Source organism: Diadema antillarum, unplaced genomic scaffold, assembly GCF_040938485.1.
Source record: "Diadema antillarum isolate AM-2024a unplaced genomic scaffold, OU_Dant_1.0 seq00000574_RagTag, whole genome shotgun sequence".
Lineage (NCBI taxonomy): Eukaryota > Metazoa > Echinodermata > Echinoidea > Diadematoida > Diadematidae > Diadema > Diadema antillarum.
This window is the reverse complement of record NW_027271510.1, coordinates 446,539-465,557: the sequence shown is the minus strand read 5'-3', so window position 1 is coordinate 465,557 and position 19,019 is coordinate 446,539. Positions and strand designations below refer to the sequence as shown.

General features: G+C 37.8%; 1 protein-coding gene across 1 annotated transcript in view; it reads right to left on the bottom strand.

Annotated features, from left to right (window-relative positions):
- The window catches only part of LOC139735388 (uncharacterized), a 67,563-nt gene that overhangs the window by 13,526 nt on the left and 35,018 nt on the right, over positions 1-19,019 (bottom strand). Inside the window, exons 5-9 of the mRNA XM_071646137.1 lie at positions 14,235-14,326; positions 4,398-4,524; positions 3,735-3,881; positions 2,467-2,567; positions 130-324 (exon numbers count right to left, since the gene is read on the bottom strand). Coding sequence (XP_071502238.1) covers positions 130-324; positions 2,467-2,567; positions 3,735-3,881; positions 4,398-4,524; positions 14,235-14,326 — 662 coding nt within the window. The remainder of the gene's footprint in view (positions 1-129; positions 325-2,466; positions 2,568-3,734; positions 3,882-4,397; positions 4,525-14,234; positions 14,327-19,019) is intronic.

Below are 19,019 nucleotides of genomic sequence, written 5' to 3'. Positions count from 1 at the left end.
CATAAAAACCAGTACCCAAACCGAATTAGTCTATATGGTCATCGGTCTAACCTTATAGTGTACACGTTAATCTATTCTCCCTGACTGTATCTGATCACAACCAACAGAGGGCTGCCAGATCATACTCACTCGTCAATCATGTCGGGTCGGCCCCACGAGTTCCCGCCGACGTCGCCGTGCCCGGTGTGGATGAAGCTGTGCTTGAGGGGCTTGCTGATGTCTTCGCAAGTCAGTCCGCCGGACAGCGGCATCAGCAGCTTTCGCGGAAAGTGACCGATCTTGTGGGTGTGGATGTTCTGTCCCAACCACCAATTATCCTCCGGGCTGCAATGACAACGAGACGTCACACAAATTGCTTCCAAGTTTCTCGATTTTCATTGGCTTAACGCGCATCACACGACGTCAAAATGTTAGTTGGTCATTATGGCATGTTGTATAAACACTCTCTTCCTTGATCGTACGAGTTTGAGATATGACATTTCAGGAAGGAGTGGGCAAGTTGCATTCCTTTCCTTCAGCAGGATGCCGAGACATTAATCAAACGAGCCCGTCACCCACTGTCCCTGCCATAGACCATTTCCACCTAACTTAAAGGTCCTATTAACCGTTGGGGGCAGTGATTTAAAAAATGTTCAAGATATCACATTTCATGCATATGTGTAGGTCTGTCGTATCACAAAACATCTAACCATATAAAATTTTTGCAATAAAGCTTGAAATATAAAAAGATATAAGTATTTTTCTCAATAAACCATAACTGTAGACAGTTTAGTCTGGAAACATTTTTATTATAACTATTGTTCATATTTTGTGTATTTAAGAATATTTAACGATTATACGGATTCAAATTTTTACAGTGGTTGTTTCTATCCCTAACTCACATTTTAGAACTATTTTGAAGCAATAATGCTGGGTTTTTGTTTCATCTGCATATGGTAAATAGTGTCTTTAATCAAAAGTGGGTAGATTTATAAGCATTCTTCCAAACATCTGGTCAAATCGTGCTCTTATGGTTCTGATTTGTAACATTTTAATGAAAATGAAAATTCTGTAAAATTGACACCACAATATATAAAAGGAGATCAAGTTTTACAACATGATACCAATAACTCACTAATCCCAAAAATTGTGATAGCGCCCTTCTGGTTCTTAGCCGGCGATTTCAAATTCTGTCTGTATATATTTTCTTTATTCCACTCAGAGCAACAAACGTGACAGACTTGGCAGCATTCATCTTCTCTGCTGATCAAGCTCTCAACAGTACTGCATCAAATGCAACAGGCTTTATGTTGTTGGCCGATTAAATGTCTGCTGTTGGGTTTTGTGAGCTCTTGAAATGTTCCAAATCATGTCACGCTATCTCCCCGAATGAAGGCCATTGTTGCTGATGATAAAAACCACCAAGAAACTGTGACCTTTGGCACGGAGCTGCAGGAAGCAGGCAATATAACGTCAAAATATTTGATCATCCCTTCATGATTTATCTGTTTCCTGTGACAACATTTTTTGTTCTTTTTTTTTGTGGTAAAAAGGTTCTATAGGACCTCTGCATGGACATTTAGAGGTAATTACATGTAATAGTCAGGCAGATCTACTGGTATTCAGAGAGATGGTTCAGCTTGAAGCTTCACTCCATGGTTAAAGGGGAAGTTAACCTGTTGAGAATGGGCTGATTTTGCTACAACATGCATTTCCCATGGAAACCTGCCCAAGTATACTTGGGACTTGTCCTCAACAGATTAACCAAGTTATTACCAACTGTGTACACAGTGTTGTACACAGTATCCAGGGAATTTCCTGGTACAGTAAGGGCCAATCGTTCTACACCTTTCTTTCTTTTGAAGGTATGCAATCTTACTTTTTCTGCTTGATAAACGCCTATTCTAGTTTAAGAAATAGTTCAATACTTATATTGGGGTGGAAATTCATTTTCAACAAGCTTTTTTGGGGGTACCTGCGATCACTAATTTGATCAATTTGTAGCAATGTTGGGTGGTAGAAGGCTTCACAGTGCACCACGTATTCTTTCTGGAGTATGTGAGTGGCCCTGAAAAGGGCCTACCCAATCCCGACGTTTCGGCAAGCATGTTCTCGCCGTTCTCAAGGGAATGAGCATTCCCTTCAAGGGCATTCCCTTGAGAACGGCGAGAACATGCTTGCCGAAACATCGGGATTGGGTAGGCCCTTTTCAGGACCACTCACATACTCCAGAAAGAATACGTGGTGCACCGTGAAGCCTTCTACCACCCAATGTTCTACTACCACGGAAGCCTTCAAAGATTTCAATTTGTAGCAAGAAAAGCCGCTGAATCAACTGCTTAATCAATTTAGTGGGCTCCACACATGAGATATAAATCATCCCGTTAACCCATTCAGGACACGCTGATTTTGCTGTAACACACATTTCCCAAGGCCACCTGCCCAAGTATCCTTGGGACTAGTGTTCAATGGGTTAATATCACTTACTTCCCGTTGATGACAGTAATGATGTTGCCCTCGTCAAAGTCCAGCTTGTCCGGCTCATCAAGGTGAAGGCTCTGAATGGCTCTCATCTCTACTGGCTTCATCTGCCAAATCAGAAAATGTTCCAAGGAGACAGGAGAATTGATTAACCCTTTCCCTACTATATCACAAAATCTCCAAAGAGTTTGCACAGGAACCACTGTATTCCTGCACCCTAAAAATTAGATTGTTAACTAGAACCAGAAAAATCAGAAGAACAGGATATGAAAGTTCGACCAAATTCCGATTAATAATACACGTAAGGAAGTAAAATTCATTTGAATTTTAAGGTGTGACCAATCAGACAAAAATGGACAACTCCATTACATAGCACATGAGCTCACGTTTCACTGGCAGTGTGCATTAAATTCCATAAAATTCACTCTCCCTTCATTACTGACGACAGATGATATTCTTTTGCATGCAAGGAAAGTATAGAATGACATAATTTGCAATGACCATATTCACTGTGCATGCACAACTGGAAATTTACTAAGTGGGAAAATGAATTTTATCATCATTATTATTATTTTTTTTAATAGGAAAGCACAAATAGAAGTAGAGCTATGTGCTACATCACAAAATTGCCAATTTGTGTGTGAGAAATCACAACTTCACAAAATCGTTTATTCCTTCATTTTAATCAGGATTTGCTCAAAACTTTTAGTGTCCTGTTCCTCAATTTTCATCTGCTGTTATTAACACAAACTAATTTTTAGGGTATCCCTTCATGCCTTTAACAATTTAAAGAGACCAAACTCAATTTGCATTTCTTATGCTGTGCATCACGCTTAAAGGGACTGTACAGTACTGGTTGAGGTAAGGGATTCATGTTTTTAACATTTCTAAGTGAGATAATGAGAAACCTCTAATGAAATTTGAAAGAGCATGTAATTTTAAGAAGGATTCAACGTTTATTTGATGAAAATTGGTTTTGAAATGGCTGAGATATCCAAAAAAGTGATAATAATAAAAGGCAACAGGCCACAACTTTATTAGGATCTCTTTGTTTCACCTTATTTTTGGATGTCTCAGCCATTTCAAAACTGATTTTCATCAAATAAACTTTCGATACCCTTTAGAATTGCATGCTCTTTGACATCTCATAGAGTGGTTTCTGAATATCTCGCAAAACGTTAAAAGCTAAATCCTCACCTCGACCAGAACTGTACACACCCTTTAACCTCTGACCTTGGTTTATTGAAATGTTTGGGTTGGGTAGAAAGACTTACCCTGGTGAGCTGCTCCCTAACGACCTCAAACGTTGGCCGTTCCTCAGCCGACGCCTGCCAACAAGACTCCATGATCTGGTAGATGCCTGGTGGGCAGTGGTCTGGACGCTGTAGTCTCTCGCCTTCCTTGTCAATCTTTTGCAGGATCTGACAACAGACATTAAAGCATTCACAGCAATACTGTCAAGAAAACATACATAATGGAACTTCAAAATGAGCATTAACTGTAGTACACGTACACTGGTCATCGCTTTCAGCAGGAATTTGTCCCAATAAAGCATTTATGAGTATCTCCCTTATTGCATCAATACTTCATATATTTACTGGGAATTATTAAAGAAACAACAACACAGAAACACAGAGCGTACTACGGTACATGTATTCATGACAACAGAGTGCCAAAGTGATGATGTCACAGCCTTTTGCAATAGTTTGGGTTGGAACCAGGTGTGCGCAAAAACACCAGGGCCAGCTGGGGAGGTGAGGTTGTTTTGAACCAAAATGTAACTCATAAATGGTGACACATAGTGGCTATCTATCAACCCCTTGAGGACGAGTCCCGAGTATACTCGGGCAGGTGTCCTTAGATGAGAAATGCATGTTGTAGCAAAATCAGTCCGTCCTCAACCTACAACAGGTTAAAAGAGACACTGTTAAGCCCACCTGTGCTCCGTTGTAGCCCAGCCAGGGCTCCTCCCCATAGCTGAAGAGCTCCCAGAGGGTGACTCCAAACATCCAGACGTCACTGGCATGGGAGAACTGTTTGGTCTTCAGGCTCTCGGGAGCACACCTGTCACGGACGATGGGAAAAAGTAGCATGCACAAAAGTCGTAATATTATTCCTGAATGTTGAATTTATAGACGAACTATACAGTACAGAGCACTCCCGTCATAACGAACACGGTTATAACAAAATTCCGGTTACAATGAAGCAAAAATTCAGGCAGCAAAATTATCCGCTCTTCGTTCTTTATTGTTTATTTCTTCGGTTATAATGAAATTTCGATATAACGAAAGAAAATTGCCGGTCCCGAGGCTTTCATTATAACAGGAGTCCACTGTATCGTAAAACTGTATACATTTTGGTAAATTTCATATTAAAAAGTGCAAGTAGGGTTCAAGATACATCGTACATGACTGTAGACTGCAGCAAGAATATTTGGCATCACGTTTAATCAATACCCATGAGAGAATAAGAATTTTAACATCAAACCACCACAAGTACTTTGTAGTATCTGTAAGACTTAAACATTTGCTCTCCTTGAAAATCAGTTTTCTCTTGAAAATTTACCAAATACAACGTAGCATTCGGGGCCTTTTTGATTTGCACTTTCTCCATTGACTCATATGAAAGTTTGCATCAACCAAATGTATGCACTCAATCCCACGTGCACACAGTGGTAACAACACAGTTCGTATAACAAACAACTACAATTCGTACCTGAAAACAGTTGTTTTTGTTTTCAACACTTTATAATGTGATGTGATGTGGTGTGGTGTGGTGTGGTGTGGTGTGGTGTGGTGTGGTGTGGTGTGATGTGGTGTGGTGTGATGTGATGTGATGTGATGGGATGAGGTGAATTCCTGTTTTAAAATACATTTCTCACATCATCTTGAATTGCATTACACCACACTGAATTTGATGTTTCATATGTGACCGTGCACCTCAAAACGAACATAAAGTCGCACACACTGATTTTGCGTGAGGATTGAAAATAAGTGAAATGGGTCAACCTAGCCAAACTTGACTTTTTCATATTTTCTGAAAGGGCGGGTCTTCTTTTACATTGTGCTAAAATTTGGTATCATAAAACGGGCAGGAAAGTGTGTTTTTTTAGCAGTTTATCTCGAACTATTTTGGTAGAATAGTGTGATTAGGCGTGTCTTTAGAATCCCTTTTTCATTTCTGAGAAACCTTGTCCACACTCTTCACTTTCAACTCTAATAACTTTTGAAAGGATTGTGCTACTGCTTTGAAAGTTGGCATTAATTATGGACAGAATGTGTTAATGAGGCATGTTTAATTTCAGTTTAATCTGATAATCTCTTTATTGTTGTTACTCTGGTGGTTTACTTCTTGTTTTTTGTCCCATTCATTGCACAGCCAGCACGGTTGGTAAAGATTAAGCACTTGAATAGACACTGTACTTCAGAGCCTCTTTTCTCAGTTCACACTTTTCCCGAGTTTGTGCTTTCTTTCCAATATTTAGATAGGTTAGGAGAGTCCATTTGATTTGAGTTATACATCATTTTAAAGCTTAAAGTCTGCTCTTTCAGAATATGGTCTTAACAAAAAATTCACGTCTGGCGACTTTTTGTTTGTTTTGAGGTGCAGGGTCACATATGACCTGTGAATAGAGATACACACTGGTACATATTTCAACGGATTGTCTCAACATAATGTCTAAAACAGACATTCTCAGAAATAGTGATCATGGTTTATCGGTGTTTATACTCCACCACAAAAGTGCTATCAAGAACTTCAAGGGATGTAACATGATTTCTGAAATGGGATTTCCCAGAATCTGTGCTCATGCATCTGGTTAATGTTACACTGATGTACTTGTCAAACCAGAAAGTATTAAAGAGCTTCATGGAATATATGTGCAATGTGTATTGATCATGTTTAATGTCTAAGATATATTTTCTCAGAAACGGCGATCAAGTTTGACAGGGAAGGAAGTAGGCCCTTATCATCTGGAACCTACGATGTATGCAAAATAATATGAATGCACTACAACTATGTCGTGGAGCGATGTCACTGACATTTATCTTGCAATTCAACATCAAGTTCCAGCCACATTTAATGACTAGAAAATTACTGAACTATCAGAGTGGAGGTGTTTCTTAAAAACAGGCTCTACAATAGGAAAGTTCTAAAATTAGGATGTCTCACATGCAAGCCCTGTTAAATCATAAACAGTACTATTAAATGATACAGAACCCTGGGACTATTCCTGGCCAAGACAAGTTGAATATGAAATCTGAAAGGGCCAAAGACGCATTATTCCTTGCCTGAAAATTTCACTGAGTTTTGCAGAAATCTTTCACACGAGACATCATCTACAATTAGCAAGCAATTCCACAAGACACTCAATCTAGTATTGCCGCTTTTAAAGAAGAGTGTCACCTGTGAATTGAAGCTTGACTGTGTGGTTGATTAAGTCACAGCATCGCCTCCCCCTAGGGTGAAGGTAACTAGAGTCTACAGTCCTGTTCATATAAACACCCGTTAGTCACACACACACACCAATGAAACGAAAGTTTTTCACAATCCATTTTTGCGAAGCAATGCAGAAAGCATGATTTTAATTCTTGTGTGTGAACACACAAACACATACACAGACACAGACACAGACACACACACAAACACACACACACACACACACACACACACACACACACACACACACACACACACACACACACACACACACAATGACTGACTTTTGGGATACACATCATGATGTAAAAATTGGTCCAGCTTGATATTTTCTGGAACTCTCATGATAATTTGGTTGTGGTGGTGTTTAAGTGAACGGCAAATGAAGACACTCATGATCATTTTTTTTTTTCTGAAATTCCATAATAATGCAACTTACCACACTACAAAATGTAGGTTCGCACACTCGGGTGCCCGGGGTCATGGTCCGGACATTGTTTAAATAGGTATGCGCAGTCTGGAGATTCATTGCGCTTCATTTGTCATTATGCAGGCAAGTGATTACTTTTTTCTCTTTTTTTGCCACATGTTAATGGCGGCAAATAAGATACACGTAGATTTCAATATTGCAGTGCTAAAACCAATAACTTCTGTGGGTGAATATGGCTTAAGATTGGTTTAAAATTCTCTGTGTGTTCAACTCTACCCCTGAACAACGGTCCCATTAAATTGTATACAAATCAAAGACTTCTCAGCTACTTTGTTGTATACATCCTACGGTGTACCTTTCTCAAGCATGAGCTGATAAAATCAAAGATATCTTTGATCATTGATATTAGTGAGTCTTAGATCTGCCATGCAAACAGTACAAAAGAATTAGGCCAAAATGGTGTTCTGCAGATGCGTGAGACAACTGTTTCCATAGTCCAACCAGGGAGGCTGCTTCGTGTTTTAAATAGCGTTCGCGTCATAGATCTAAAGCTTGCTAATTGACTCCACTTGCAGGACACACAAAGCCCTGGCCGGTCATTGTTTTTTTTTTTTCCTTCTTCTTCTTCTTCTTTTTTAACTTTCAGATAATTACAAGGGGGCCATTCCTCTTACCAGATAGCTGCTAAATTTTGCAAGTGATTTTGAATGGTGTCAGTGGCTATCGACCCTGCATTCATCCGTTGAAGACTAGTTCTGAGTATACTTGGGCAGGTGTCTATTGGAAATGCGTGCTGTAGCAAAATCAGCCCAACACACAAGCCTGTACGCTGATCTCTGAGCAAATGCACGATAGCATTAACAGTACAATATACTGGTGGATGGGATCTTCAGGAAGTCTATTAAACATTCAACATTTTGTACATAATACATGATGCGATATTTGGTACCCTGGGGTACCAAATGAAAATTCACCATTTTGTTGAATTATTAATTTTTTTTTTTCAGCGCTGTACCCTGGGTTACCAAAAATGTATAAAAATAATTCTTAGTATTATTATGCACAAAAATGTTTTCTTGTTTGTGATTATGCAACAATTAATGCATGCAAATGATAACTTTTTCTCATTTACATGCTCTGTTGTACTCTTCGCTGTTTAAAAGTTGACATGGAAGGAAAATCAGCATTGCAATCATTATCGCCACACCGATTTATGCCGGAGCTGATGATAAGAAAGTAGTCGCCATGACAACATTGTACAACTGTATGATAATGGAGATGAGATGGCGCTGCACATCGCCGTACCCTGGGTTACGAGCGGTACCCCGGTGTACGGCCTGACGAATCACATGTAGATAGGATAAAATAGGTCTACTGAACTATTTGCTACTAAAAATCAGGCAAATGAATAGTCTGTTCTTCTATGCCAAGTTTAGGTGCTGTGAGCCACCACACACATACAACGTACAAATGGAACACAAATATTTCATTATTCTGAGCTACCATAGTATACTGTGCGTTCATTATTTTAATCTGAACCCATTAAAGGACACGCTGAACACGCTACAACAAGCATTTCCCATAGACACTTGACTGAGTATACTCGGGACTCAACCTCAACAGGTTAAGTATGACATCCACTGGCATAATAGCAGAAGTATGCTGTGGTTTAGAAATTAACACAATTTTATAAAATGTCAAAGTTTTGATTCTTTTTCCACCATCATTTTGTTGCAGTAGTCATTTTTATTTGGGGGGGGGGGGGCGAAGCCAGGTGGTGCTCAGGCCACACAATATGCATACAATGTACATGTAGCATGCCTAATATTGAAGGCAAGAAAGGGACACGGGTGGCTGGCCACATGGAAGACATCTGTGGAAACCATCAGTAGATCCGGCTGAGGAGCGCAGTCTACGCATAATGCGGATGACCCCTCGTAACACATAATGGAGGCTTAGCACACTTCCTGCTCTATATGCCGCTATTAAACTTTGAGCGTGTATAGATTTCAAACAAAGATGAGATTATCATTAGTACAGCATTTTATAGCAGAATATGGCTCATGTTGATTTCATCAAGTAATAAAGCATGTACATACATGTAAATGACAGCATTGAGCACTCGATGCATAATGTGTGCTTAATGACAAATTGGATGTACACTGTAAAGTTTGTGTACATTGTAATGATTTAAAGTAGTGCTTCTCGACCAGTGGGCTGCGAAGCTATCTCAGGTGGGCTACGATATTGGCCACAAATGAACTAAAAAAGAGTCACATTCCACCTAAAACTGGGTCTCAAAAAAAATTTGCAGTCAGAGCCAAAGTGGGCCTTGGGTTTTAGAAAAGGTTGTGAAACACTGATCTAAAGCATGCTGGCAGTGCTTTTATTAGAGTAGAGTCACATAGTACACTTTCTCTGCATTTCCGTATTCAAGTTTTCTTTTATCGACATAGCGTCCATATTTTCGCACGATCAATTTTTCGCACTGAGCGGCTCAAAAACCTATTCACTGATTCTTGAATTCGTGCTGCATGATTATCAACCTGGCCTTTAAAATGTGTAGAGAAAATTGTGAAGATATTTTTGCGGGTTTTAGAATTCACGCTAGCCAAAAGTAGAGGGCAAGTCCAAGCTATTTTGCACCAGTAACGCGTGGGACATCACAAGAAGATTTAGCCCTATATTGCACTGTTAAGATTGAAACTTCATATGTTGGGCTGCTTTTGATAGCTAGTAGGTATCTTCATTCAAAACAATAGAAATAATGAGAATCACATGTTCAGTATTTAATTTATGCAGATTTATTCTCCAGTAACGCGTGGGACCACAAAAATTGTCCTTTTTTTCTTCTTTTACTTTTATCTCAATTATTGTGAAAATACTTGGTATACTATAAAATCATTACAAACATCTATTTCTACAACAATAACTGTACCTGAAACAAAACATTTCAGAAAAAATCATGAAACTGTTTTCTCTCAAGGTCAATTATAGAAAGATAGGTATAGTAACGCGTGGGACAAGTAACGCGTGGGACATTTTTGTCACTATGAATATTGTGATGTGAATTGCACATTTGCTCAGAGAAACTTTAATATGGGGTACTAATTATCTAAATAGATGTATTTCTAATAAATTCTTGCAAATTCAAATGATTTATACCCACCAGAACAATAGATATAATAAAAAATATGAAATGCCTGTGTTATCCTTTATTTTTTGACATTTGACTTTAAATGTGACCTTGAAAATAGCATGTAATGATCTTTTGTGAATTATCCAAAGTGGAACTTTTCACCAAATTTCAAGTCAGAATTCAGAAAATTACAAAAAATCCCTCAATAATGTACACATTTCCCATAAAAGACTAAGATTTAGTACACTTCCATTGACTTGTACACAAATCGTCCCACGCATTACAAAAATGTCCCACGCGTTACTAGATTTAATTGAAAATTGCAAGTATGAGATTTATCGGACTAACTTTTTATCACTTGGATATGATTAGGTCCATTGTGAATTTGGTCTTTTGAAAGTTTCAGGTCAATTAAATCATTAACTTTTATGCAAATGAGAAATAATGACCTAAAAAAGTAACGCGTGGGACATGCTAATTTTGGCCCATCCCTCATTTGCATATTTAATCAGTTGAGAAACTGAAAATCACAGTCATGATAACTTGTTAGTCAGACTTAAGGTCACCATACTTATTTTCATAAAAACTGTTAAAAATTAAAAGATATATTTTAAAATGCAGAATTTTTTAATGTCCCACGCGTTACTCTAAATTTTGATTTATGCAGATTAATTAACTTATTGCTGGTTATGCAGAAGGATTTTTACTTTTTCTTTTTGAAATTTATGTATTTTAACTTCTTAGCTTTAAAATGATACCAAGTTTATGTAGATTGACCCATTTTGAATTTTCAGTCTTGTGTGATCAAATAGCTTGGACTTGCCCACGAGCGAAATGCGTGGAATTTAATGCAGCACAAACATTTGTGTTTGTACAGTAATTCCTTTAATATGTTGAAATTGACATGAAATATGGTGTACATAGCAAGCAGATTAAACACCTGATAAATAAAATGGAAGAACATTCATCACATCAGACATGGTTTGATAAATCACCCACATCGCAAGTCAAAATAAATTGATGAAATTTTGTCTGGTCACCTTTGCAACATGAAAGTGCTAATGACTGATCATTATTCTTTGGTAATGACCAGCCATAGTTAAAACTATACAAGTATGTGTAAGGCAAAATTAATGCCTGGTCACGTGTACGCTCTCAAGCAATCATACAATTGGAACCTGATTTCAAGCATCATTTCATAATGTATAAATGTAATCAGGACTTCCATAAAAACTTCCTTAATTATTAAAGCTGGGTCTGATTTTGAATTTCTAACAATTTGTTCATGGATGTAATATCCTTAAATATGTTAATCACCACCCTTAGCATTGAGTAGAGCGGCACTTTAGAATAATGTTTCTTTTCTCAATAATGATGTTGAATAATAAGTTAATGCCATCTTGAGCATTGAGCAGAGTGGCACTTTAGAATGATGTTTCTTTTCTTAATAATGATGTTAAATAATATGTTAACCAGTTGAGGACGGACTGATTTTGCTACGTGTACAACATGCATTTCCTATAGACACCTGAACGAGTATACTCGGGACTCGTCTTCAACGGGTCAATGCCACCTTGAGCGCTGAGGAGAGTGGCACTTTAGAATGATGTTTCTATTCTTAATAATGATGCTAAACAGAATGTTAATGCCATCTCCTGAGTGTTGAGTAGAGCAGCAATTATAGAATGACATTAAATAAATGTTTGTGTTCACTACCATCTCTTTCAAATGTACAAAGAAATGCAATCAAAGGAAATGACAAATATTAATGCAACACTGTGTTTGCAAACAAATTATGATAATGGAGTGAAATCAAGTGTTTCCACACAATGTTAATGCTCTTTCCAGTTGACTGCGCACCCCAGTTGAATTCCTCATTGTTTGATCTGCTCTGACACGTGCTGCCCGTTATCACAAAATCAAACTGATCTTTGCTGATTTGTTGTAAAAGCATGGAAACCTCAAGAGGCATGATACAATGACATTCTGATTTTAAACAGAGATAATGGCAAAAAGTCATGAAGCATCACATTTTATGACAAACCAGCTGTGCGCCCAATTTTCTTTTCTTTCTTCCAGAGTCTGGGTCTTACCTCCTTCAGAAAAAGTAAGACAATCCACACTGAACATACCCCCCCCCCCATAAGAAGCCATGCAACAAAAGTGTACACAAGTACAAGTGTACATGTTTAAAGGGACGCAGTCCTCACGAAATTAAAAAAAATATGTTGTTGTTGGTACCTCCAATGAACTACTTTCATCAAAAACAAACTTGCAAATCACCAAATACGTAAGCTCGTACATTTCGGTTAAAAAAGTGTGACTCTGCAAATGAGCAAGTCTTGACAGAGAGTCATACGTCATCGATGCACAACTCTTTCCAGCGATGTTCTGCTCGTCATCTCTAGTTATTTATAAATACATGTTTACTATTTATTTTTATATTAATTGTATATATAAATAAGCTTGAAATATTTTGTTTGAAATAATAAAACCACATATTGTCACATTTTATGGAAAAATCAGATATGATCATTTTGAACACTTAAATTGGTTTTCTGAGGCACGGCTGTCAACTTGAGAGTAGGGCATTTATGACGTTGCACCTTTTGGCAGGCTCTTACACAATTGCTTGCAGGAATTATTTTTTTAAAATCGCGTACGGAGACAATTTTTGATGTCCACGCGTATAAACTGGTGAAAGGTTATATTTTTTAATCTTCTTCATAATCAGTACAGTGAAAATCTCAGGACTGCTTCCCTTTAATACACCATCTACACTGTATGATGTGATAAACCCATAGCATGCATTGACAACACTATGCAGCCATATCGGGTGCAAGTTTTGCTGTTATCACTAAACATGAAACACTCTGCACTTTGGCACGCATTAATAATTGTGTGCTACTTTATACTACATCCTGATCACCAGTTTTAATATTATGAAAACTGGTAGATCTTTCTCTGTTTACACAGATCAGTCTTCTGACAGAAAAGACAGCTTTATAATGAGATGAAGAAGTTGAGAATGACAAAAATTTGGAATTATGATATCCTTGTCCTTGCTTTTGATATTGCATGCATTGCAATTGTGTTTTTTTTTTCTAGTAAATGTTGGCCTGTAATAGTGTAGCATCCATGTTGATTTTATGCATACATTACACATACAATGTACTTGCATTGTTGTACCAAGGTGTATATTTTGTATGTAGATAGTACAAACGTCTACAAGATGTCTTCACATGTTCTATACACCAAATTAAAAAAAAAAAAGTGTCCTTTTTTCCATCAAAGCAAAACATCTTTTTTTATCATCATTTGTTATCATGTTATTGTATTTTTTTCACAATTCATTGACGATACACTTAAAGTAGAGTCTTATCTTGAAATATTCAATGGTTGTACACGCTTTGATACGAGTGGAAAAAGATGAAATGCTGTAATTGTGAGAAAAACAAATTTATCAAGTAGTCCATCAAAACTGATGAGCCTTTCTGATTAGAGAAACAACATCATTAAAGTTTGAATGCATATCAAATTGTGTACACTTGCTCACTGAAAGAGAAGGAAAGAGGGAGAGGGAGAGAGAGGGGAGGGGGGAGGGGAGGTGGAGGGGAGGGTGAGGGGAGGTGGAGGGGAGGGGGAGGGAGAAGGAGAGGGGGAGAGGGAGGGATGGGGGAGAGGGGAAGGAGAGATAAAGCAAGGGAGTGGTTGCTAGGGCTTTTTGAAAGATGGAATGACTATGAAGAATTTGACAAATCGACATACCATGCATAGGGAACTTGGTTGTGCTCGGTCATGATGTAGTAGCTAGCCGACGATGGAAGTGCTCTCATTAATCCAAAATCTCCAATCTTGACCTATTTGGTTGGGGGAAAGATGGAATTTTGTTAACATTTGAGAACAAAAGAAAGCAGACTTCGCTATACGAATGCAGGAATTTCAGCCACAGTAATGAGGGATAATGTTACAGTATAAGACTGCTAAATAGAATCAGCCCCTTCGATATAAATAGCATTGGACATGTAACACTTAAAGATAATAGAAAGTTTTGGTACCTCAAAAGTTTCCCTGAATTTCCTTGTCTTAGTTTGTGTTTCAGGTTAAAGTACCTTTCATATAACTAACACTGTGAGACTTACTTGCCCCAAAGTGCTCTCATGTCTTAGTATTCATAAATCATGCAATAATGGTTTCGTACCAGAGCAGAGCGGGCTCTGATAAATTCGAACGAGCCGTCAGTTTGACTCGACGCGGTACTGCGAGAGTACGTATTGTACGAAACAATTATTGCATGATTACTAAGACATGAGAGCACTTTGGGGCGAGTAAGTCTCACAGTGTTAGTTATATGAAAGGTACAACCTGAAACACAAACTAAGACAAGGAAACTCAGGGAAACTTTTGAGGTACCAAAACTTTATAATATTATATTATCTTTAACAGCACTGAAAAGAAATGCAAACATACTGTCATCTGCCACTTGAATGTCCGCCCCCCCCCCCCCCCCCCCTTATTCAAGGCTTCTACAACAGTGCATGCCTGAATAAATTTGTGCTTTATAGTTTAAGCTATTTGTTCCATTACACACTTAACCATCTCTTGCTGTATATCATGCCCATATGTGACCGTGCATCACAAAACGAACAAAAAGTCGCACCCACTGATTTTGTGTGAGGACTGAAAATAGGTGAAAAGGGTCAATTTGATCAATCTTGACTTTTTTATATTTTCTGAAAGAGCAAGTCTTCTTTACTACATTATGCTAAAATTTAGTATCATAAAATGAACAGGAAAGTGTGTTTTTAGCAGTGTATCTTGAACACTTTTTTTTAGAATCATGTGATTAGAAGTGTCTTTAGAGTCCCCCTTTCATTTCTTGAAAAACCTTGTACACACTCTTCACTTTCAACTCTATAGTAACTCTAGAAAGGATGATGCTACTGCTTTGAAAGTTGGCATCTATCATGGACAGAATGTGTTGATAGAACATGCTCAATGTCAGCTTAATCTGATAATCCCTTCATTGTGGTTAAAACGGTGGTTTTCATCCTATTTTTTGTCCCATTCATTGCACAGGTAATGTAGTAGGCTTGGTGGAGATTAAACGCTTGAATAGACCCTGTGCTTCAGAGCCTCTTTTCTCAGTTCACACTTTTCTGGAGTGTGTGCTTTCTTTCCAATAGTAAGATAGGTTAGGAAATCCATTTGATTTGAGTTATACATCATTTTAAAGCTTGAAGCCTGCTCTTTCAGAATATGCTCTTAACTAAAAAACCATGTCTGGCAACTTTTTGTTTGTTTTGTGGTGCAGGGTCACATATAATGTATATATTGGTATTTAAACCTTGAATCACTGAATCACTGAATCACTGAATCACTGTCAGGATATTAAAGATGAAGTAGAGATGACCCATTTTGAAAAATTTGTTCAGACATTGAAATTTGATGATACAAGTCAAAATAAAAGGCAATAAACATGAGCTTGATTCCAACTATCATCACAAAGTTTCACTGAGTTTTCAAAAATCACTTTGACCTACCTTGTACAGTTGTTTCTTATTATCTTGCACCCAGAGAGAGCAATCACAATTAGTTTCATACATTTTTTTTTTCCACACACAGAAACCTGCAAATGTTATCTTGCAAAGCTGTGGATACCAAGGGAATGGCTATTCCAAATATCATTCTATAAATAAAAGTGATGACATATTCCATAGTTCAGTCGTTAGTTATCAGAATTTGGAGGTATCTGCATTTTGATACTGCAGCCGCAAACCATATTCTATACCCACACTTCAATGCTGAGCCAGAAGTATGACTGACATGGTTATTTTGAGGCATTTGTGTGATGCCAAGTTGTACAATTTCCTGACATCAAACAATTATTCAACATCTAATGGAATTCAGCATGCATCAATTAGTCTAAATTTGCTGTAATGCACCTGGGGTAATCTATCTAGGTGCAACATACCCTTAAAGGACTCTTTATTCTATCCATCAAGCTAATAACTTGAATGGGGGGGGGGGGGGAACAAACAAGCTACCAAACAGAAGACATTGTAAAAGCCTGAATTAAAAACAAAAAACAAAAAAAAATATTATGTAACTTGAAAATCAAAATCAAACTACCCAGATTATTGCAACTTCAAAGTTTCACATGCTTCAAGAAAAACTGATATCAGTTACAACATACGTGTACCACACACGGAAGCACTGTGAGACGCTGAATTTATTCCTTCCACTATTAAATTTGCACAATTCCTGTGACTGATCTCAATTGTACATTGTATGAGAAAATATAAAAGACAGAAATGTTAAGTTTCGATTCATAACTTTCTGTTGGTACATAAGACTTCCTCTTTTCTTTCTAAGAATGAGAACTCAATGAAATCTTACTGTTCAGTGTGTACATTTCCACTAGAAATACATGGGATGTAGCAAAAATAACATGATTAGCGAAGTCATATGACCTGTGACTCAGTCATCTCATTACACTTGGGAGGCGTTTGTTTTTAAAAGTAATTTGAGCTTACGAAATGAGGAAACTTTATGAGCTCTGCTACTACGTGTTATCCTCACACAAAATCTTACCCAGAAACAGGAAGACTTGTAACAGGCCTAATGAGTGTAACGCAACATCCGTTTTTTTTTTTGTCACGTGTGCGTATTGCGTCATACCACGACCACCACACGTCATGTGCTGGCATTATACCCCCCTCCCCCCCAAGCAAAAAAAAAGCACTGCCAATGACACTGCAGAATGGGAAAAGATGGGGTCAGCATTGAGGTTAACGAGTCTTACGCCAGAGATGATATTCCCAAATCTGGCTGACAAGACCTACAATGAGTTGTACTTTTGAGATGTCGGCCTAAAAGGACTGAACTGCATCTGACACTTTGTAATACATCAGTCTGACAATGGATTGGGGTTTCCCCATTCCCCCATGAGTATACCCACCTGTTGACTGGTGTCAATACTAAGTGTCAATCCCATCATTCATTGCACCCGACACTACAATGAATGTATACAAGTGTGAACTGCCCCCTGCCACTTGAGCTATTTTCATGTTTACCTTTCAATGCTACGTATAGCCATACTTCAGTCGCCATACACAACGTATACATGTAATCACTGCTGCCTTTTCTTTCTTTCCTTCGTTCTTTTTCCCTTCTTTCCTGCATTTCTTTTCTATTGTCTTTTTCATTTTTACAACAGTCTCACTTTTCGTAATGATCTATAAAGTCATGTGTATTGAGGGAGGGGTGTAGTGGACATTCATCTTTGAAAAATACAAAAAATGTACATGTAGACTGCAGTGAATTTCAAACTTCCATTTCAGAACACTGTTTCACTTTGTGCTGGCCAGAAGGCTTAATTCAAGAAAATGTCAAAACTTTGCTGACTGAGCTGAGTGATGATGGTCCATTGCACTAAAAATGACAGAACTTCTCAAATCTACATGATTATCAAGAGAAACTACTCGTATATGAAGACGTACTGCCATACTACTGAATCGTCGAATGTAATGATTTTACATTCTGACACTACTGGAAAACATATCTCGACTATGGCAAATCACAGATCTTCACATTTTTACACAGCTTCATAGTGCATAAGTACATTGTAACTAATACGGATTCTGGACTATAAGGATTCTGGACCACACAGCTGACATTCATCAAATTGGACACACTGTGTCTTATCATTATTAAAACACATCACAATGGTCAAATTCAAGGTTTACAATTTATTGTACACATTGTATGTGTATGTGTTGCACTTATTGACACACCATAGGGTCACAGTCATTACAAACATATTGTGCATGACTTAGTGCCTTCATAATGAGGGCTGAAACCTGATACTATCTAAAAGCAACATTTATTATTTCACAAAAAAAAATCCAAACACAGGGTTTTTTTTTTTTTCAGTACCATTTCAATTCACTTTTATATTTCTCAATTTTCATATTTTTCCATGTAAACCCCAATGGCAAATCAACTCACAGTATCTATAATTCAAATTCAAATGAAGGTCTGGAGGTGTGTTTGGATCACAATTTTTGGAAATCATGGTGCAGTTTCCTTGCGAATACTGGTTGACCTATACTTTTCTTGTTGTAGATGGCAGATCTACAACGTACTGTGACTTTTCATGCATGTACTCCCTCACTCAAACCCCTCACTATTTAAAATACAGGAAGGCCATTTTGATGTCATATGATTGAGATTAGGCAGGTCATGTACACTGTGTCCACATTCACTTAAATACAGTTTGATAGTCCAGGACTTCATTGTACGTGCCAAGAAAGCCACAGGAGCAAATGTGCTGATTGGCAGGTAATGCCCAGCAACGAAGGTTACAAAGTAACCTTGTGCTACATGAGAAAGTTAGAGGGGAATATCATATAACTATTGAAATGGGATATCAAAAAAGGGGAAAAAAATCAACAACAAAAATCCTGGCAAAACAGACCACTGACTCTCTTTGAAACTGCTGCGAATATTATGCAAATTATGGCAGTAACCTATGAACATTTTATAGGGAGA